Source organism: Lepidochelys olivacea (assembly GCF_965140295.1).
Source record: "Lepidochelys olivacea isolate rLepOli2 genome assembly, chromosome: 14".
Taxonomy (NCBI): Eukaryota; Metazoa; Chordata; order Testudines; family Cheloniidae; genus Lepidochelys; species Lepidochelys olivacea.
In genome coordinates this window covers 17,786,921-17,806,332 of record NC_140424.1, presented here as the reverse complement: position 1 = coordinate 17,806,332, position 19,412 = coordinate 17,786,921, and the positions used below count along the sequence as shown (strand labels likewise).

The following is a 19,412-nucleotide window of genomic DNA, read 5'->3' as shown; positions in this document are numbered from 1 at the left end:
AATCCTGTCTGCCTGAGTCTGCAGACAGTCTCAAAAAATAACAAAATCTTCAGAGTACTGAAAGCTGGAAATGTGCAGCCAGTATAAAATAAATATAATATAACAATACCCACTCTACTAATTTGCTTTATTCCTGTTCATATTCAGTAAATTAAAAACCTCATTTTAATTTAAGTGAAGCTTGAACATCCAGGGACCTTAGTGCAGCATTTAGGTCCCCGTTGCCACAAAGCAAAGGGGCCTTGAAGGAGGGTAAATTAATGGCTTGCTTATCTCTTAATTTTATCTGCCATGCATATTTCCTTTTTATTTGTTTGTTTTTTTGCTGTTACATCCTATCTGCATGTGAACCTCATAAGAATCAGTAACATAGCAACATCTAACTTTTATTAATGCACATTCGTTATATGTTAAATTGTAGGCCCAGCTGCTGCTACTAGTTCTAAAAATCAAACTTTCAGATTTCTTTTCTCAGTCGGTTACTTGAATAGTATTAACAACTTCCTTTTTGTCACTGCAGTTTGCACAAAAATATGGGCCTGACTGGCCTCTGACTTTACACCAGTTTGACTCCGTTGACATCAATGGAATTGCTCTTGATATACATAGGCGTTAATGAGAGCAGGAGAAACAGGCTCTATATCTTTGGTATGTGTGTAGCTACATGAAAGACAGGCAGATATGTGGAAGCTTAACGGTGAAATGTTTCAGAGGTGATCATTTGACAGTGTGCATTTTGTTTGGTAGTGTCTATATTTTGAGTTGGTCCTGTTTGTGTTATTGACACCAAAATGCTAACTTGTCCTTTTTTTGTTTTAATGTTTGTCTTTGAAATGTATAATTTTAGGTCATTATAGTATGTTTAATAAAACTCTGGTTTGACAGAAATTGGAATAAAATAAGTATGATACTAATATAAATGAAGGTAGGATTCAGAGCATAACAAAAAAGTGGTCAACAAAAAGTTGTAAGAAGTGGTAGATTGCGATGTATAGGGCTTTTCTCGTGAAGATTGTTAGTGTTTCAAAGAGGAACTTGTAAAAGAATCCATACACCTGATGCATTTATCTTTGATTATTCAGCAGCATAGGAAATTTAGCCCTTTCTACCTCTTCTGGAATCAGCTTAATACTGAACCATGAGAACTCGTGTGTGCTAATTTCTGTATTTTAAATAGCAGTGGTTGTTCCTTCTTGGGTGCAGAAAGTATAAACTTCATTATTTTAATAATTTGGGCTAAATAACTTAGAACATATACAGTAATGATTTTATTTTTGATTTCAGCTAATCAGACATAGTCTCTAGTCTTGTTTTATGGTTCTTTGTCCTTTATCAGAAAGAGAAGTGCTGGGAGTTACAATAGAAAGCGGACAATAGTAACAAATGTCAGATACTAGCAGATTATAATTAATGAACAGCCTTGAGGATCACCTCTTCACTTACTGGAGTTGCAGATTGTTCAGATTTTTTTTTTTTAGCTTACTTACCAAAAATACATGAATTATGTTTCTCTGTTGCAGGTAAATTGTCAGACATCAAGTCTACATGGTCCTCTGGCCCAATCTCTCACACACAAGCCTCTCTATCCCATGAACTATGGAAGGTACCCAGAAACACTACTGCTCCTACGAGACCACCTCCAGGTTTAACAAACACCAAGCCATCATCTACCTGGGGTGCCAGCCCACTGGGTTGGACCAGCTCTTATTCCTCTGGTATTCCTCTGACTCCTACATTTTATAATATTGCAATGCTCTGTTTGCTTTTATTTTCCATGTTACAGTAGTATGGTACTATGGTACTTTTGCTCTAGTACTGTGCTCCAGGTACTTGAGGTTCAATAAACACAGAGTGCATCAACTCCTGTGTTGAAATGCAGGTTTTATTTTCTATTACTTAGGATGGCTCATTCTCAAAATAGAGTTATGGGTCAGTAGGGCATGTTTCCAATCAGTGGGGAATAATTTCACTACAACAGGGGTCTTTCTTTATAATACTTTTGCTCATTTTTTCTAAATATTTTGAGACCTTTTTCTTGTTTTGTGGCAGGTGTTTTTCTGTGAATTGTTGCAAGACTTCAGTATTAGCTAATTAATCAGTAGAATTTATTACATAGAATACACATCCACTGCTTAATTTGTGCCAGGGCTTGCCAGGACTGAGCCCCGGCAGCTCTAGGCTTGGCAGTTCATAGCTCTGCCACCTCTGGGGTTGCCACATAAGTTTTGAAAGTAAAAAACTGCTTGAGCCCCAGCCCCTCTTTCATTACAAATTAAGCACTGTACATCTCTATAGCAGGGATGCAAAACATCCAGGACCTGATTATCCCATCAGTTTTATGACGGGGCCCCCAGACAGTAAGGTATATGTTCTTTTCTGTTCAATCTGTTTCTTTGGCTGTCATAATTTTGTTTATACACCAATTAAAGGGGGAATGTGTATATAATTGCTCTATACTCTGTGTGTTTGTTTATCAAAAAGCATCTGCATCAGAAATAAATGTCACTACTGATACCTGACTATTTTATCAATCATCTTCCCAAAAAGCTGGGAATTAAATGTTCTACCTAATTGTCAAAGGCTGTCACGTCCATTTTTTCTTGGGAAAAGCCCACCCGATGGCTACAGAGCGCTGGTGCAAGGATTTCATCTACAGCCTCAGTATTTTTACCAAAGTGACTTTAGAAGTACTGCAGTTTTTCAAATGCCACTAGAAAATGTCATCTCTGTTGCTTTTAAGGTATTACCCGCTGGCTAATTCCAGTGTAACCTGAAGGAAGTTTTGTTGCAATATCAGCTTTCACAAATATAGTGTCACAGTGGCCGATTATGAAAGATACGATGGCAGGATTGTGAGAAATCCCACTGATCCTTCAGAGCCAACTGGGAGCATTCTGATTATTGAGCTCCCTCCTTTCATTCCAAATAAGAAAGGAAAAGAGGATGGAGATAAATTGGTTATTGGATTGCTTATGAGCATGTTTACAATAGCAGTTGCATTGCTAGCGTGTTGTATCTTGCACATTCTTTATTCCTGATGAGTTTGATTGTTGTATTGTGCTCTCACTAAGGTATTAAATTAGTCCCTTTCTGGATTTATGATACAGGTTCTGCCTGGAGTACTGACAGTTCAGGAAGAACAAGCAGCTGGCTGGTCCTACGTAACCTCACACCCCAGGTAAGCAGAATAATATTACCGACTACGCAAAGAACAATGCTATACTTAAGAGATGGTAGGAAGAATGCTTATCAACCTCGTAATTTTGGTCAGCTGCAATGAGTATATAATAATCATCTATATAGCAGTAACAGTAATATGTTGAGATAAGCCAACATAGTGGATTTAATGGTTTTAATGGGAGCCACTGTGGCCTAGTGGATAGTGCACTGGATTGGAACTCAGGAATCCCTGGTTCTGTTCCCAGTTCTGCTACTGGCCTGCTGTGTGACCTTGGGCAATTCACTTACCTTTGTAAAGCACTTTTAGATCTGCAGGTGAAAAGCAAGAGCAAATCAAATATGAACTCTGAGTCTGTATAATTAGTCATTCCAGTGTACATCGTTTATTTGTTTAAAAGTTAGTGGTGTTTTGCGGGCAAATTCAAAGATTTAAAGTCCAATTTTTCTGGGGTTTCTGCTATTCTCCCCAGTCTGTCAATTCTTCTACTCCTCTCCATAGTATAATTTACATGGAGAGACATAAGACTGAAAGCAGTGGGATCAGAAACCAGGAGATGTCTTGGAAAAACAAGCTTTATTAATATAAACTATTTATGAATAAGCTGGATTCCCGACCTACCCTTGGTAGGCATGTAGTGATAAATATTTTTATATTAATTTAAAATAACTGGCTGGTTCTTTGTGCTGAACTGTACAGAACTTGAAAAGAAAAGATTACCTCCTCCTAATAAAATAGTGACACATCTAATTCCATTCTTTTATCTTGTGGGAGGAAACTACATTTGCACTCTATGTAAATTTTTTCCTTTATCATTTAAAGCCTCTTCCATTAACAAATATACTAAGGACAACTACAGAAAAACAAGTCAACTTTTTTCTTCCTCTGCAATTAGATTGATGGTTCTACACTGCGGACACTGTGTTTGCAACACGGCCCTCTAATTACATTCCACCTGAACCTGACTCAAGGGAATGCTGTGGTCCGCTACAGTTCCAAGGAAGAAGCAGCCAAGGCCCAGAAGTCTCTGCATATGTATGGTTTTTCTCTTCTTTTCCTTTTTTCTGTAAAGTAGAATCTAGTACAGCACCTGTTCTCCTAAGCATTCGCTTGATATGTCATTGAATTGCTCTGCTGAATTGTTTGGTGGTGTCTTGGAAATTATCTGTTAGCAGAAATTGTAGGAGAGCTGCATAAACAAAAGTATTTGTGGACTAAATACATTCAGAAGTAATGTATGAAGTGCCATTATAGAAATCGATGGTAGGTGTTCACCATAAGTAGTGTGTTCATTTCTGCTCACACCACCTCGAAAAAGATACAACAGAAATAGAAGGGACCCAAAGACAGTCAACAAAAATGATTAAAGGCACGGAAAAAATTCCATATGCAAAACAGAAAAGACTAAGACTGTTCAATTCACAGAAAAAATGAATAAAAGAGGACATGCTAGAGCTAATCAAAATAAGAATTAGCGTAGAGAAGGTAACTCATGCACTGGTATTTACTTTTTCCCAAAGGGACTGCCAATGAAACTGAAAGACCTTTAAACTAATGAAAGGATGTTCTTTTTAAACTACATTACTAAAAGAAGAAAAAAAACCTGTGGAACTCATTGCCACAAACTGTCATTGAGGGCAAGATCTTAGTAGCCGTCAAAAAGGAATTTGGCATTTACTGGGATGAGACATAATTATATTAGATTTAGAAATATAAGGAATATAAATCCTAATGTTTCAGGACATAAGCCCACCACTAATTGCTAAGGATTAATAACGTAAAGCACTCTTCTCTGAAGCATCTTATTCTGGCCACTGTTGGAGACAAGATTCTGGGCTAGATGTAACACTGGACTGATCCAGTATGGCAGTTCCTATATTTCCCTATACTTTAAAATTACGGGGCAATAGTCACTCCAGATGCAAAGTTGCAGCTAGCTTCCCATGATGAGCCTCATTAGATAAAAGAATAAAGTGTATGTAATATAGAAATATTTGCATAATGATATGCATGGTGGTGTTGCTTTTTAAAGTTTTGACCTTTCCTTAATTAAAGACTGTGTGGCAGCATTCAGAACAGATAAGGTCAAAAATTGCCCTGACTTAATTATTTCAGTTTAGATGTGGGACTAAGTTAGAAAGAATTCTATCCTTTAGGGAGTGTTTATGCTGTAATTGAAAATGTAGATTTAAAAATCAGTGTATATTTTAAAAGCGTATACAGTACATCCTCTGTGTTCTCCGAGGTTTCAGAGCCATCCATATAAAGGAGGAATTTTGATTAGCGGGGAAATAATGTTAGTACATATGCTGCTAAGGACATGACAGACCTCTGCTTTACAGAGGTTGGATATTGGGTTGTGCTATATGTATTGTGTGCAGATACAAAAACATATTTGTTTGGAGGGCAATAATGGTAAATTAAAAAGGGATTTCAAAAAGTTAACGAGATTGTAACATAATACTAAAAGACTTCAGCTATCATTTCACAATTGAAACTCAAATAATGGCTTACATGCAATTGTTTTTAGAAAATATGAATCACTGAACTGGCATTCAGGAGACCTAGGTTCCAACTCTACCAGTTCTCAATGTGTGACCTGGAGCAACTCACTTAACCTCTCTTCCTCATGTTCCCAACTTGTAAATTAGGAATAACAATGCCTGCTCACATTTAATACTATATAAGCAGGCTCTGATACTTGTAAAAATAGTGTCAGTTGTATCCCTGTGTTTCACTGTGTTGTGTTGTTGTTGTTAGGTGTGTTTTGGGAAACACTACCATCTTGGCTGAGTTTGCTGGTGAAGAAGAAGTAAACCGTTTCTTAGCACAAGGCCAGCCACTGCCACCCACCTCCAGTTGGCAGTCCAACACTGGAACCAATCAGACTCGTATGGGCTCCACGAGCAGCTCTCATGGATTGGTGCGGAATGATGCAGGCCACTGGAATACTCCCTGCCTGGCTGGCAAAGGGAGCAGCGATTTGCTCTGGGGTGGGGTCCCTCAGTACTCAAGCAGCCTTTGGGGGCCCCCCAGCACCGATGATGGCAGGGTTATTGGCAGCCCAACACCTTTGAATACTCTGCTCCCAGGTGATCTTCTCAGTGGGGAGTCCATCTAGGAAAGAGAGAAACAAAGTGGAAATAACAATCATCAGCACTAAAGGAAAAAAATGTAACCCTTTCCAGTCCAGGGCTTCACGAAGAATCCAGCTTTAACAGATCAGACTGGCAGCCCTTTTTAGTACCTCTGTCCAATATCTAATATGAAACTCTGCAGAAGTCCTTGTGAACTGTTAATGAAACAGTATGGGCTACATTTGGTCAGTGTCACATGCTAATGACAGGTTTTATTTTTTTCATGGCTTATTATTTTATGTCTTTTTACGTTTGTATGGTGTTTTTAAAAACAAGGTATAAAAGCTGCTTAGAATAGGTCTATCATGAAGGGCACTTTTCAGAATTTGGGCTGGAAAGGGTTATTTTGTCAACTTTGGGGGGAGGGAGAAAATGAAAGCCTATTTTAAATGAGCCTGTGACTATTATGCACATTACCAGAGGCGGACCCAATAATCAGAAGAGAGTGGAGTGTGATATTCATCTTTGGTACAGAAAAGTAATGAATCCGAATGGTAACTATTGACTGTACAGGTTGAATTGGAGGGTGGGGGTGGGGTATCTGTGTCCACATCTCCCATGGATCTGCCTATGCACATTACCCTTGTTTCATTACTTTTTCATGTCATTTTTTTAAAATCCCCCCAAAATATAAAAAGTTAAAAAAACAAAAAAAAAAACACATATCAAACATGCAAATACTTGAATCCAGCAGGCCAATAACAAAATGTGAACACTTTCTAATTATTACACTTCCAGGTTGGCATCAATACACACAAAACAGGCTCTAGGAATTTTTTTTAAAGTTCATACAATGTGTTTGTGTTGGAACAGATGTATGTGTGTGAGTGAGCTTGTATGTGTGTGCGTGTACACGCGCCCGTGTGTGATTTAACAAATGTGTGATTTTTTTTCTCTTATCAGTATATATGCTTTTTATTTGCTCATTGGTCAAACGTTTAATTGTTATTAGCTTCTAACTTTGCACTGAGTGTCCGCAGCCCTTCTTGTAGCTAATCCTATATGTTTAAAAAAAAAAAAAAAATTGATAGGAGGGGCCGGCGACAATTCATGTGTAAATGTTTACTCAAGGACTCTTATTGCGTTTTAAAAATTACAGTGTGTATCTCTGGAGAATAATATGTATATCTACCTTTAGCGGCTTTTTATTGTGGACTAATGCAAGAAAATTATTACCGGAGTATTGCACCATTTTCCATTCGGAATATAAAGTTTAAAAAAAAATACTCTTGTTGAACTGTGGCCATAGATATTTGTAAAGAGTGGATAGTTCCCCTGCAAGCAGGAACACAAACAAGCACTTGGACATAGTTTTGACTGCTTTTGGAGGAGTCAGGAGTTTTGGCTCCCACCTGTTTACAGACCTTTTTTTTTCTCCTTCAAACTTTAAAATAAAAAAGGAATTAAAAAAAAAAAGAAAGAAAAAAAAAAAAAGACTTCCATCGTAAAGAAACCTATTTTCAGAATGAAGATATGCTACTTCAGAGCTCTGGGATTGAACAGTGTTGTTGTATTATCCTTTTCTTTGGCCATTGCTGTGTACTATTTTTTGTTGTTGTTTTCCTCTTCTTCGTCAAAGTGGCGAAAACTTTGTGATCACTATCTTGCACATGGTGGAAGATGTCTCAGGAAAGCCGGGTTTCCCGAGGAGCAACTCCACACCATTTCATGTATTTTTAAACCCAACTCCTAGCACTGAAGATATTATTAAAAAAACAAAATAAAAAAAAATAAAAAGACAGAAGAAAATACCTAATCTAATGTGTAGCAGTTACATATTTACCAAATAATGGACTCAAAAGAAATAGATGTTTGAAGAGTGCTTTATATATTAAAAAAATTGCTTTATGTTTTAAAAAATGATCAATGTTTTTGATTGTTTTGAAAGGAAGAAAGACAATGGAATAACATACCCTTCAAGTATGTTTTAAAAAATTATATGAACATTGTGCTCCCTGCCTGCTTGGATCAGGAAACTTGTGCATTACATTTTTTTATTTTTATTTTTTTGGAAGATTAGCTTTTTAATGGTTTTATCAGATAAAAAGGGTCCTGCAAGTTTGCAAATCAACAAAAGCTGGTTTTATAGAGGATCATGAACTATGCACAAACTGGGTTCAAGACTTGTTTTTTTCTCAAGTTTTAGTAGTGTATTTAGCTGAATAACCTTTCCTCAGAGTAATTGCATCTCATTGCCATTACACGCAATCTACATATATATTTTATATATATACACACACATAAAATATGTATGTGTGTATGTGCGTGTTTCCATACAGTACATAAAATTTTCCATGCTGAAGTTTAGCATTGAGTTGTAGAAAAACTCCTGATATTTTAAAATTGGCGATGGAAGTTTAAAATTTCTGTTAAGCTTTTTTTTTTTTTTTGTCTTTCATTTGGAATTAAAGATGTCTGTAACTCTGAGATTTAAAAAAAAAAAATTGTGGCTTTTAATGTTATTTCTCCTCATAGAATGTGATTGTTAAAGAACATGCACCGAAAGTTGCTTTCGAGAGTACGAAGATTCTTTGAAACTTAATAAATTGCAGTTTTTTCTTGGCTGTTCAAATAAATGTGTATTTTTCTTTAATACAGGGGATACTAAAGGATATTGTTAAATGTCAGTTTATTTCATGGAGGAAGTTTAACCCTTTCAATATTAATGAAGACTTAAATGTGCAACCAGGCAAATTACTTCCATTATTAAAGTCTCGTCCTTTAAAGGTATGCTAATTGATGACTACACTCTCATAGTCTTTTACTAAATCACATTAGGAACATGTGGTGTATAAAAAAGAAGTTACCACATTTTTGTTAGAATTAATTTTGTTTCTGCTTCTGTTATTTTATTTATCCATGCTTTTGTTTTCCTTTTAAAATATTGTGGATGAATTGTTTTAGTGCTTCTGAAAATGAGAGTAGAAGCAGAGGTAATGGGACCCCAAGTATCTCTGCTATAAACGATTATGATGAGGCCACCCAATTATTTTCATGTTTGTACCAACGAGGTTTTGAAACCAAGAGCCAGATCCTCAGCTGGTGTAAATCGTCATAATTCCATTGAAGTCAGTGAAGCTATGATTTATACCAGCTGAGGATCTGGTTCCAGGTCTCCAGAGGTAAAAGGTGTACAACCCACTCTACTACCTGCCCTTTAAGATTTTTTTTTTAAAATTGCAATATTTTCATAAAGGTAGTTCAGGGCATCTGAGAGATTTTGAATACTGGAAGGGTTCTGATGGCAGTGTATTTCACTGGCCCAGCTTCCTAAAATTCTGGCCTTGGCACAATGGCCAGTGATTCCGTAAGTAATACATCTTCATTTAGAAAGAAGTCTCCTTTATGGAATAGAAGCAGCTCTTAGTGAGTTTTCTGACTAGTCTTAGCATATGACAATATTATCACAAATGATCAATTCTAGATATTGGGGTGATTTTTACTGTGTAAATACCTAAGATAGCTAGATCTGTCTATTTTGCTCGTAAACATGGTAACAAAAATTACATAAATACAGAGGTATAAACATTGTGTTTGGTTCTCTGTTTCCCATGCCCAAAGAAGGGCGGTCCCACCCTTCTTTTAGTTTCTGTTCAAGATGATATTTGCAATGCACCTCTGGGAAGAGAGCTGTGCCTTTCTTCTTCTTTCGCTGTCTTTCATGAAGAAGAGTTCAACATCAGATGTTCTCAGCCTTCATTTGTTTAGACTTCGGAGTCTCTTACAGAGCCAGGTGTTTCAGTCAGCTTCCTTTAGGCTAGCAGAGATGTCTTTTTATAAAGTAGAACTACTGTCAGAAATTAGAATACATCCTGTCAAAGCAAGAAACAAATTTGGCTTTTGGCCAAAATTTGATTGTAGTGCTTCTTGTGATTTTTTTTTTTTTCATTTTCAGTATGCCACATTCATAGCTATTTAATGCATTCAGTGACATAAGATATTTCTTAGTTCATATAAAACCACTGTTGACTTTTACATGGAAATGCATTAGGGGCTATTGCTTTCATGTACATGTTGCAGTTATCTTACATAGGGAGCCATGCAATGAGAGTGTTGTCTTCTAAATCCAGACCAAGCGGTCTGAAACTGTAAGCAGTCTGAAACTGTCAAACTTCTTAGAGAGATAAGGTGGGTGAGATAATATCTTTAATTAGACCAGCTTCTGTTGGGGACAGAGACAAGCTTTCTAGCTTACACAGAGCTCAAAAGCTTGTCTCCTCTCACCAGTAGAAGTTGGTCCAATAAACGATATTACCTCACCCACCTTGTCTCTAATATCCTGTGACCAGCACTGCTACAGCAGCATTGTAAACTTCCTTATAGTCATTTGTCCAGTCTAATTTGTGGGTGGTGCCGTCAGAGCAGGGGTTTTTTCCCCTTTTTTCTTTTGCTATTTCTGCTCCACAATTTTCATCCTTGATAAATCAGTGTATGGTTGTGTATGTGAAGGAGCATTTTAATTACAAAAAATTGTATACAAACATTTGTGTATGTTAAGTATCATTGGAGTTGAGAGAGTCTGGAAATAGAATTGGAATCCTCTAGTTTTTGGGCTGTGGACAGCTATGGTGTGATAACCAGAGCAAGGACGGTCAAGGTGATCTGTAAGGACCTTCTCATATTGTATATGAACTGCTAAATGTCTGTTAGAATTGACATGTAAAATGACAGCTGTACTAATTGTATCACTGTATTGCTGCTGAATGTACAATCTCTTCACAGTTATTTTCTCAGCTTCCATGGAGGTGCGGGTTCTGAAAAATAGGCATCAATATATTTATATCAAACAAACTTAGTATGTAACTGTATGGATGCCTGCCCTACCGCCTCCACCCACCCTCCGTGCAAAAAAACCCAACCTGGCAACTCCATGAAACGTCTGGAAACTTGAGATTCATTTCCTTGGAGGAAACTCTGTGCATAAGACTATCCAGGACCATTTTAGGGGTCCCCTCAGACTGTTTTACCTAGATCATTGCATCTTGCATGAATGGCAGTAACTTACCAACAGAAAGCTTTGTGGGAGAGACAAGCTGTTGTTCACTTTTGGAACTTGCAAGGGGCTCCTCCAACATTCACTCCACTTTTTCGGGGGGAGGGTCTTCTCTAGTTTTCTGGAGAGGGGAAGCTCTGCTGACGTGCCCACGTTCTAGTGGGGTGTGGGTGGCTTTGTTTAACTTTCCACCCATTCTCAGGTTAAATATTGCTTGCTGCAGGTTGCCAGACTACATTCTCTAATGGCAGATTGAGTCCATGCAAACACAGTAAAGTTTCCCATTTATCTTCTCTTCTCCTCCCCCGCCCTTCTCCCTAATGAAAAAGTTTCATATGACATTTTATCTTCTATGTGCCCCCAGTGTTAATTTTTACTGTCGAATGCATTGGAAACAATTTGCTTGTAAATTTTCACTGATGAAACATGCTTCCAGTGCAGTCATGGTTTCAGGGTTATTAAAATGTTATAAAGCATAATAGGCTGGAAGAGTCCTTTGCTTTTCACTAAATATTATTTGTAGAGATGGGCTGGCATTAAACTAGCAACAGGTGCTGCCTAGTTTCTATAGGTAACCCATTCACCTCCCTAGCTGGCTTACCCTGATACATGCAACAGAAACTCGCATTGAAATTAACTGGGTCATTCATTTGAATGTTCATTTTTCACATAGACTTGTTAATCTTCAAAACTGTGCCTCCCCCATTTCTAACCCAGCTGCAGTCCTCAGCACTTTTCTGGCTATTCTGCCACCCTTCACAATCCATATCAGATAATTGTATTAGAACCAAAATAGACCACTAGAGAGTTATAGACTGACTTCTTCAGTTAGGAACAGCCTCTTTTGTTTATATCTTTGCAACAGGTGACCTAGTTTGGCTAACAATACAAAAGGCTGAACATATAAATATACCTCTTCAGATCCTGCTGGAGCAGAAAAAAACAACTGGGTATTCATTCCCTCATATGATTTCAACTACCACACGCTCCTTCAACCTTTTCCCTGCACATCTGTGATCTCACGACTGGCTTCCCTTATTGGGAGGCCCAGTTCTCTTCCCCGCTCCCCACAGGCTTCAAGTAACTCCCAATAAAGTCAAAGAATTAAATTTATTTATTAATTTATTAAGAATTGGACCCCTAAGTATTGAACTTCTCCCAGTACAAGTTGTTTATCCTGCCTATTTACAAATAGTTCTATTTAGTGGCAGATTCAGCACAAGTGTATCCTATGTAATACTTAGGGTCAGCAGCTGTATTGACTATTATGTTTTATCATCCTAAAACTAGACAGCCATACTATGCAGGTTTATATGTGAGAACAGAGTAAATACTGAAAGTTCTTTGACAACTCATACTGTTATGGAAGTATTAGTAACAATGCAAATGAAAGGTATTCAACAGCGTTCAAAATGTGTCATTGTTCCAAGGTAAGTATTGCTGTGTAGCTCTCACCCCATCACATTATGCTTTGAGAGAGATTCCAGAGTAAAAGGAAAGACCTCACAAGAGAATGAGGCAGACAAGCATGGAGGAGCTGGAAGGAGACATAGTAACCAAACTAAAAGGATGTGTCCAAGTCTTAAACAATTAGTTTTGGACTGGTTGACCATGGATGAGCCCATTCTGCGTCATTTAAGTGTCTTTTTATCCCCCCTTTTTAACTAAATCATTTGGTTTTCTTCTGTCAGCTTTAGTTCATTGACTATTTTCTTTATGGTACAAAAATGTGACCAAAAAAAAAAAGTAAAATATGTAGATTGCTTTAATATTTTTTATTTCTTGCTCCTCAGTTAGGGTGCGACAGATGGAAAAAATCCCATTGGGTTCAAGCACTGCTCCTTTATGATTATGGCACTGCATCAAACTGTATGTCCTGGGCAGGCCAAGATAAAGCTACATGTGAGAGATTCTCAGAGATGTCCTCTCCTTGAACTTTCCTTTAAGTTTTCATTATCTGTCAGTCTAGTCTAGCCAATGACTCAAGGATCAAATAATTGCCTGGATGGAAGTCAGGATGTACTCTATCTCGAGACACTTAGTTTCAGAATAATTTCTGAAGGATTTTTGAACATTTCAGAAACACATTACTGCCTGGGACAATTTCAAGTCATGGAGACACAATTACAGAACATCACTAAACCAACACAGAGGAAGGGAAGGCTTGTATCTCTTGGGTAGATAAGCACTGATGCATGGTGGCCTTTGCCACTATTATAATTATAACACTACCTTTTGATCCATTTTATGGAATCCAAACCCTACTAGATATCACGGATCTATTCTTGTGCACTCCACACCATTGTCTTCTCAAAATGTGGTCCATTACCTCCAGTGGCCTGGTGCTTCACAGAATGGATTTTAAAAGCCAAGTAGTGATGGGATTGGACTGTTGGGAGGAGGAAAGTTAGCCATGAGAAAGAGGAACTTTTCCAAAGTGAACCTCGAAATGAAAAGGTTGGTGAACTCTCTTTTCAGATTTCAGAGTAGCAACCTTGTTAGTCTGTATCCGCAAAAAGAAAAGGAGTACTTGTACCACAAGTACTCCTTTTCTTTTTGCGGATACAGACTAACACGGCTGCTACTCTGAAACCTGCCATTATGCAAGGCACTGAATTTATCCGTATGGAGTGGAAATGTATCAACTTCATGAAAAAACTCGTACAGATACAGACAGACATCTTCCTTTACAATGTGTATGGAAACACCCATTGTTTCTTATTCTCTGTGTATATAAATCTCCCCCCTGTATTTTCCACTGAATGCATCCAATGAAGTGAGCTGTAGCTCACGAATGCTTATGCTCAAATAAATTGGTTAGTCTCTAAGGTGCCACAAGTCCTCCTTTTCTCTTTTCAGAGTCACGCCCTCAGCAGAGGTAATATTGGACCTTTTCAAATCAGGTGACTTTCATTGTCTATCAATATGATGCATTTTGGTAACGGATTCTTCTTCACCTGTGTGTTGTCCTGTGTGTGCACACCCCAAGCACGGTAACCAGAAATTTTTCCCTCACTGATACCTGTTGGGGCTGCTCAAGTGCCCTCTGCTGCCATGTGCCGTGATGGTCGCTGGAACAGCTTTACTTGCATCCACAAGCTCTCTGTGGTCTTCTATTCTTTCTTTACACAGTTAGTTGTAGGTATTTTTAGTGAATTTAGCTTGTGAATTTAGTGAAATTTAATAAATTTAGTGAATTGGTTAGTTGTAGTGTTTTTGTGGAGATTTTGTGTGATCCCCAGTGCCAGGGGATGCTTCAGTCACCAGGCTTTAAGCCCTGCGCTTCCTGTAACAAAGCTATGACCCTGAGCAACCTGAAGTACCTGGGAGAAGCTCACACTGGGGACCATTGCCAGATCTTCAGGGATTTTAAATCGCATACAGAAAAGGATTAGGAGGCCAGGCTGAAGATTTTGCTCATGGAGGCAGCATTGAGATTTCCATCTGAGCCAGGCCAGTCAGAGTTAGCACTAGGTGCCTCGGCATCCATAAAGAGTGCTCCTACCATACAGAGTCCCAGCACTGATCACCATCCCCACTGCCTAGACAAAGGCATAAGAAACAGCCAGCCAAGAGGGAGCAATCCCCGGCACCCAAGACTGCCAGACATGGAGATCAGAATAGAGTGCGATCAGAGCCAAAGCGCTCCTCTGTCTTGGTACTGCAGAAGTTGGCGCTGTTGATTCTGGCACCTGTACAGGCACTGTGGAGTCCAGCACCAAGAGAGCCTTCTACATCTGTGCCACCATGTGCTACCGATGCTATCTCGGTACCGACCACATCAGAGGTGTTTGCCTCTGCCAGGGACCTTCTCTCACTGTCAGTAACGGTATTGCCAGCAGTACAGGCTTTGGCATTATCGGTGCTAGCAGACAGGAGTGATCCTGCAGGGTCCTTTCAACTTGCGGTACTGCACCTTTCAGTAAGGTCAGAAGGGAAGCCGGCTGTGCTTGCCACAGTGCAGACCTCTCCTTCATGGCACCCCCTTTGGTCACCAGACAGAGACTCATACTTTCTGAGTCAGGGGTTGGGTCCTACTTCTGCCATTTGAGGAGACATTCTTGCTACTCCTTCAGGCATTTCCACACTTCCATGGACCAGGGCGCAGGAGTACCACTGAGTGCATGGTCAGGCAGTCACTGGGGACTTAAATCAGTCATGGGGCCCTTTTGGAACCCCTGGCAGTTCCCCCCAGTTTGCAGGGCATATTTCAAGCACTGCTATTCAGTGGCCTCAGAAAGACAGGCAGAATTGTCCCACCTGGCAGCACCTGGTCTGGACCCCAATACTGAGCCCAGTACTGATCTAAAAAAGCTGGCTCAACGGGATCCTGTGATGCAGAAAGAGCATCCGCAGCCACTGCTGGCCTCCTATTCCTCCTTTCCTAATGAGACAGTCTCAGGAGAGAGCACCTCACCTCCATTGGATGAATATAAGGCTCACAAAGAGTTGTTAAAGAGGGTGGCCTTAAATCTGGGCATACAGATGGAGGTAGTAAAAGAGTCCTCCCCCAGTCTAGTTGAGATTTTAGCTGCTGCAGGCCCTTCAAAAGTAGCCCTGCCTCTCAAGGGTATTATGGATCCTGTTAAGATTTTGTGGCAGACCCCTGCATCCCTTCCCCCACTTCAAAAAGGGCTAAACATAAATACTTTGTTCCCGCCCTAGATTATGAGTTCCTTTACATCCATCCCTCAGGATCCCTGATGGTGTCCACTGCCAACAAGAGAAAAAGACAGGGTCATCAGGGGATAACCCCAAAATCAAAGGGCTCAAAGAAATTAGATTTGTTTAGTAGGACATTTTTTTCTACTTGGGGGCTGCAACAGAATTGCAAATCAGCAGGCGCTGCTGGGCAGGCATGATTTTAACGTGGGACTCCATGCAAAAATTCAAAGACTTGTTCCCACAAGAGGTAGATAAGAGTTCTCTTCAGTAGCGGAGGAGGGGAAATCAGTGGCAAGGGCCTCTTGAGAAGTGGTGCTAAATACTGCTGACTCAGCTCCCAGGTCCATTGCTTCAGCAGTTGCTATGCGCAGGAGTTCATGGCTACAGTCATCAGGGTTCCCGCATGAGGTCCAACAGACTGTTCGGGGTTGCAAAGTTTCATGGGCTAAAAGACTCAAGAGCCACGCTAAGTCCTTTGGGTTATACACCCTAACTCCTTCAAGGAAGCACTGTAGGCCCCAACGGCCCCTTTGATAATCTGCCCCAGCTCCCCATTAGGACCTGCAGAGGAAGAGAGCTACGGGGTTTAGTCCTAGGCAACCACCCCATCCTACCTCAACATCAATGCCTACCCCACTCAGTCATCCAGGGGGTTCTAAGCAGGCATTTTGTTGGTATGCTGAAGGACGCCATACCAGTTTCTGTGATGCCAGACCCTGTTTCTCCTTTATTTACAAACCACCTTTCCCACTTTCTTAATGCTTGGTCCTGTACTACTGCAGACTGTTGGGTGTTGAGCACGGTGGAAGTGGGAGATATCCTACAGTTTATACCCCCTTCCCATCCACCCTTCTCCCTCTTCAGGGACCCCTCTCACGAAGACCTTCTGGTCCAGGAGATTCAATCTTCCCTTTGGGTGGGAGCATGGAAGAAGTTCTACAGAATTTAAGAGGGAAGGGGTTCTCCTCCCCATTAGTTCCTAATCCCGAAAGCCCAGGGAGGTCCCAGATACATTTTTGACCTGCATCAACTCAACAACTATCTCAAGAAAATAAAGTTCTGCATGGTCACCAGGGCATCCATTATCCCCTCCTTGGATTCCGGAGACTGATATACTGCTCTCTACTTAAGAGATGCTTATTGTCATGTGGCAATATATCAGGGACACAGAAGACTCCTCAGATTTGTGGTGAACCATGCACACTATCAATTCACAGTTGTCCTGTTCGGCTTGTTTGCAGCTCCTCAGGTGTTTACAAAATGTATGGTAGTAATGCCACTTTTCTTGAGAAGGTTAAGGGTACAAGTCTACCCTTTCCTGGATGACTGGTTAGTCAAGGGCCAGTCCAGGGCTCAGATAGTGTCCAACATTCGACTTACCCAATCGACGTTCAAAGTCCTAGGCCTTCTGATAAATGCAGAAAAGTCTGTCCTCGCTCCAGTGCAGAGGATAGAGTTAATTGGAGTGGTGTTTGACTCTAGTCAGGCCAGGACAGTAGAGTCAAACAGAGATTTGTTTCCAATTAATCAGATCCTTGATAGCACACCTCAAATCTAATCTTATCACAACAGCCTGAAACTGTATGAGGCTCCTGGGTCACGTGGCCTTATGCACATACATGGTACAACACACAAGACTGCACCTCAGCCTCCTCCAGGCTTGACTGGCCTCAGTGTACTTACCAAGCCCTCTCCATCTGGATGCTGTACTTACGATAGCTCGTTAGGTTCTCATCTTTCTAAATTGGTGGTTAGATCCTCTCATAATTTGTGTGGGCATTCCCTTTATATGTCCTTAACCATCAGAGACTCTGGTCTTGGATGCATCAGCTCTAGGGTGGGGAGCTCATCTGGGGCCCCTCGGAACTCAGGGCCTTTGGTCGCTGGTGGAACCTTCACAGCACATCAACGTCAGGGAACTCAGAGCAGTTTGCCTTGCCTGTCAGGTTTTTCTGCCCCACGTAAAGGGCAGAAACTTGTTTGTTCTCACATACAACACTGCAGTCATGTTTTATCTCAATAGGCAAGGAGGAACTCACTCTTCCCTCCATTGTCGGGAAGCAATACAACTATGGGAGTTTTGCATAACCCACTCAATCAACCTTGAGGCCTCATACCTTCCAGAAGTGCAGAATAAGCTGTCAGACTGCCTCAGCAGGTCTTTCTCCAGTTGCCACAAGAGGTCTCCTTGCCCAGATGTGGACAGAGACATTTTCCAACAGTGTGGGACTCCCCAAATAGACTTATTTGCAAGCAGGTTCAACAGAAAGTGTCACCAATTCTGCTCCCTACAAGGCTATAGTCTGGGTTCCATCATGGACGCCTTCCTACTACCATGGAAGGGACACCTGTACTATGCTTTTCCACCTATCCCTCTTGTGCACAGAGCGCCGCTAAAGATCAAGCGGGATCGCGGCCAGCTTATTCTGTTAGCCCCAGCATGAGCCCACTAACACTGGTTCTCCACTCTGCTAGGTCTCTCAGTGGTGACTACTATCCCACTTCTGTTGCACAAAGACCTGATTTCCCAGGACCACAGTCCAGCCAAAATGAGCTCCCTTCATCTAATGGCCTGGAAGCTCCATGGCTAAATTCCAGAGAGCAAGCTTGCTCAGAGCAAATTTGTCATATTCTACTAGGCAATAGAAAGCACTCCACCAGGGCTACTTACCTCTCAAAGTGGAAGCAGTTCTCTGTGCATCCCAATGTAGAGTCTTGCCCATGCATTCATCCATACAAAACATACTTGAATATTTATTGCACCTGAAACAGCAAGGTTTAGCAATCTCCTCTGTCAAGGTTCACCTGGCAGCAATATCAGCTTTCCCCCCTTGAGTAGATAACTGGTCTGTTTTTTCAAATGAAATGTTTGTCAGATTCCACAAAGGCCTAGAAATGTTATATCCTCAAGTAAGAGAGCCTGTTCCTTCTTGAGACCTGAATTTGGTCTTATCAAAGCTTATGGGACCCTCGTTTGAACCTTTAGCAACATGCTCCCTATTATTCCTCTCCTGGAAGGTGGTTTTCTTAGTGGCCATCAGTTCGGCCAGAAGGGTCTCAGAACTCCATGCCCTCATATCGGAGGGCTCTGTATACAGTCTTCTTTAAAGATATGGTGTATTTACAGCCTCACCCCAGTTTCCTCCCGAAAGTGGTTTCGCAATTTCAGAGCAATCAAGCAAAATTCCTTCCTGTTTTCTACCGGAAGCCTCATGCAAATAGGAATGAGTAACATCTTCACTTATTGGATGTTAGATGGGCTCTAGCTTTCTACGTAGAAAGAACTAAACTCTTCTGTCCACCCAACAGTTTGTAGCTGTAATGGACAGGATGACAGGTCTCTAGTCTCTTCACGGACATCTTCATCTTGGATTACTTCATATATTTGCACTTGTTACGATACGGCAGGTGTTTTGCCGCCAGCTAACCTGACTGCTCA

The 19,412-nt window shown here is 40.4% G+C and overlaps 1 protein-coding gene across 6 annotated transcripts in view; it reads left to right on the top strand.

The window, feature by feature from the left end:
- Positions 1 to 8,680, top strand: part of TNRC6C (trinucleotide repeat containing adaptor 6C) — a 198,454-nt gene extending 189,774 nt beyond the window's left edge. For all 6 annotated transcript variants that reach the window (XM_084647082.1, XM_084647085.1, XM_084647086.1 and 3 more), the window contains 4 exons: positions 1,521 to 1,715; positions 3,108 to 3,178; positions 4,074 to 4,213; positions 5,939 to 8,680. In XM_084647082.1, coding sequence (XP_084503208.1) covers positions 1,521 to 1,715; positions 3,108 to 3,178; positions 4,074 to 4,213; positions 5,939 to 6,299 — 767 coding nt within the window. In that variant the 3' untranslated portion in view covers positions 6,300 to 8,680. The remainder of the gene's footprint in view (positions 1 to 1,520; positions 1,716 to 3,107; positions 3,179 to 4,073; positions 4,214 to 5,938) is intronic.
- The last annotated feature ends 10,732 nt before the right edge of the window (positions 8,681 to 19,412 follow it).